Below are 3,594 nucleotides of genomic sequence, written 5' to 3'. Positions count from 1 at the left end.
GCAATTTTACCAATATTAAAAAAATTACTGCATCAAATCTACTGTTTGGATTGTGGCAAATTTGGTACCATCTTGAAGCTGCACATTTCTACTTTAATTCTGAGTGAAAGAAACTACTTTACAATGCACAGCTTTAAGGTACAGTTATAGAAATCACTTAGATGTTTTAAGAATTTAGAAAAAGTCATACGAATAAGGGAATACAATTGTGATTTATTTTTAACCAAAATTGTGGCACTACATTACATGTTTCTGATAGTATACAGTATTACATATAAATTTCACACAGAATCATATTGTTTTTTAGTGTGGAAAATTTTAAAGCAAGGTTCCAGGCAGAGTGCAACGCCACACTGTTCACATTCGTATCGTGTCTCTTTGCGAGAAGCCTTGCCACTCTGTTTCTTGCTCCTGGAACTGCACACGTGACACACACGAGCAGCATACTTCTTAGTAGTTGCAGGTATGTGCTGCAAAAAATGTCTCTTTGTTAGCCGACCTACAGTTCCTTCATTTCTTGGAATGAATTCAAGTGTGTCGTCTTCAACAAGCTGAACTGCAAGCACTGTTATAAAGTCTGTTATTGTAATTTTCTTCCTGTGCACTGCATTGTACAGCCAAAATGCATTTGATACTCCCATAAGCAGCAAATGGAAATATAATTTTCGCCACCATTTCACAGTTCTGTGCTGGAACGGATTGTACTGCAGGCGTTGGTCTCCAATATCCACTCCAATTTTATTGAGGTTGTAATCAAGTACCTGAAGTGGTTTCAATACTACAGACCCATTTCTCTTAGTATGCGTACCAAATGTTGCTTGATGCCTTGTAGACAATGTATACACATCTCTCTTATCTTTCCACTTCATTGCCAATACATTATCTTTACGCCGAAAAGACATTTCGCCCTTTTTCAGCGTAGCAGATACTAAATCTTTAGGCAATCCTTTCCTGGATTTGTTCACAGTACCAACAGCTCCAGTGCCTTTCTCTGCCAGTTGCTGAAATAGCTCTGGACTGGAATAAAATCGATCTAAATACACAGTGTGGCCTTTGTTCAGCAAGCTGCTGTCAGACAACAATCGCAAAATAACCGCAGACGAAGAATTGTCAACAATATGCTTACCAGCATAAACTTCAAAATTTACAACATAGCCACTACTGGCTTCAGCAACAGCATATACTTTCAGTCCATACTTATGAGGCTTATTTTGCATGTAAACACGGAAACTCACACGACCTCGAAATGGGCAAATTCCTTCATCAATTGTCACTTTTTCTGAGGGACGATATGCCTGGATACATCGCTCCTTCAAATTATTATAATATGGCAAAACTTTGTAAAGTGGATGAAATCCATCTTCGCCTGGTTTTTTCTGATTTGAATTGTCAACAAGATGCAAGCATGACAGTATCTGAGTGAAACGCAAACGGCTCATGACATGGGGACAAAAGTTACAACTAAGAACAGGATTAGTGCTCCAATGGTCCGCAATTTTGGGCTTTTTCGAAACACACATGTGGAAAATAATACCCAAGAAACGCCTCATCTCACTTATAGTCACTGGCTTCCACGAACTCAAAACTGAATGGGGCTTCAGATTATTTCCTCTTCTTTTCTTCTGTATTGTCTGTGATGCATACAAATTTGTCTGTCTCTTGAGTTCATTTACGTCACTGTCAGTAAGGAACACTTTACTGCAATCCAGTACAGAACTCGACTCATCAATATCCACTAGTATCTGCCTGGGTGTCGTGTTGACAGGCAGAGGTCGGTAGGTGTCAACTGCAGTCCACTCACTGTCTTTCGGATACGGCACAGCTGCTGGATTTGAAGCAACACCTTCAACATCATTCTCGTCTTCATCTGAAGACAAACTGTCATCAATCTCGTCTTCTAAAAAGAATATCACATTATGTGTAACTACATACATCGTTTACACATGTTCAACAGATATGTGCGTACTGCACAATTACGTGGAAAATTCGGAAATACGTACCTTCAAACACACCATTGCATTCAGAATCGTCTGAATCACTCTCTACATTATCCAGAGTGTCGCTATGATTGATCAAATCCGCAATTTCTGCGTCTGATAAACCGCGCCGAAACATGATGACAAACAACTGAATGATATACAGACTGAGAACGCAAAGATAAGTTTTAACATGAATTACAGCGCTGCCGTGACATCTATGGACGCATTTTGTTAATAAACATCTGAAAAACGTATAGCGCTGGCCAAACCCGTAGAAATAACGTTGCAGTGTTTTGAATGAAATTAAATGTAGCGGCCCGTAAATTTTACGGGCTTGGTGATTTTCGCGCGATCCCAGGCCCGTAAATTTTACGGGCTTGGCGCTTAGAGTGTTAATTTTACTACTTCTTTCTTGCCGATTGCTTCAACTTAGAAGGCTCTGTTTTGTTGCTTGTAGTGCCATCGAATACGTGAGCGCACGACGTAAGTTTCCAAACGATAAATGTAAAGGTTTCTGAGAGAAGGGCGACAATTGTGACGATCAGTCATTACGTCATTACGAAACAAAAGACGAAACGGGAGATTTTCTTCCGTTTTTACAATATATTAACACTTTTCGCTCTTTCTCATGCTATGTGGCTACCAGACCTCAGTTCATGCAAAACCTCAAGGTCCTCAGTCAACTGCAAGGCACCAACTCCGGCTAATAATTAAATATTCGAAAAACAAAACATTAATTTTACTACTTCTTTCTTGCAGATTGCTACAACTTAGAAGGCTCTGTTTTGTTGCTTGTAGTGCCATTGAATACGTCGGCTCACGGCGTAAGTTTCCAAACGATAAATGTAAACGTTTCTGAGAGAAGGGCGACAATTGTGACGATCAGTCATTACGTCATTACAAAACAAAAGACGAAACAGGAGATTTTCTTCCGTTTTTACAATATATTAACACTTATCGCTCTTTCTCATGCTATGTGGCTACCAGACCTCAGTTCATGCAAAACCTCAAGGTCCTCGGTCAACTGCAAGGCACCAACTCCAGCTAATAATTGAATATTCGAAAACCAAAACATTAGTTTTACTACTACTTTCTTGCCAATTGCTTCAACTTAGAAGGCTCTGTTTTGCTGCTTGTAGTGCCATCGAATACGTCAGCGCACGGCGTAAGTTTCCAAACGATAAATGTAAAGGTTTCTGAGAGAAGGGCGACAATTGTGACGATCAGTCATTACGTCATTACGAAACAAAAGACGAAACGGGAGATTTTCTTCCGTTTTTACAATATATTAACACTTTTCGCTCTTTCTCATGCTATGTGGCTACCAGACCTCAGTTCATGCAAAACCTCAAGGTCCTCAGTCAACTGCAAGGCCCAATCTCCGGCCAATAATTGAATATTCGAAAACCAAATCATTAATTTTACTACTTCTTTCTTGCCGATTGCTACAACTTAGAAGGCTCCGTTTTGTTGCTTGTGGTGCCATCGACTACCTCAGCGCACGGCGTAAGTTTCCAAACGATAAATGTAAACGTTTCTGAGAGAAGGGCGACAATTGTGACGTTCAGTCATTACGTCATTACGAAACAAAAGACGAAACGGGAGATTTTCTTCC

The 3,594-nt window shown here is 39.9% G+C and overlaps 1 protein-coding gene across 1 annotated transcript; it reads right to left on the bottom strand.

Annotated features, from left to right (window-relative positions):
• Window positions 1-281: 281 nt before the first annotated feature.
• On the bottom strand, window positions 282-1,934 carry LOC124716842 (piggyBac transposable element-derived protein 4-like). Its single transcript, XM_047243395.1, has one exon. It carries the CDS (start codon window positions 1,932-1,934, stop codon window positions 282-284), a length of 1,653 nt encoding a protein of 550 aa, XP_047099351.1.
• Window positions 1,935-3,594: the final 1,660 nt, after the last annotated feature.

The sequence above is a fragment of the Schistocerca piceifrons genome, chromosome 9, assembly GCF_021461385.2.
Source record: "Schistocerca piceifrons isolate TAMUIC-IGC-003096 chromosome 9, iqSchPice1.1, whole genome shotgun sequence".
Lineage (NCBI taxonomy): Eukaryota > Metazoa > Arthropoda > Insecta > Orthoptera > Acrididae > Schistocerca > Schistocerca piceifrons.
This window is presented reverse-complemented; position numbering and strand designations above follow the sequence as displayed.

Bases quoted from the DNA above. Each gene is read 5' to 3' on its own strand.
- LOC124716842 (XM_047243395.1), bottom strand. From the start codon at position 1,934: ATGTATGTAGTTACACATAATGTGATATTCTTTTTAGAAGACGAGATT.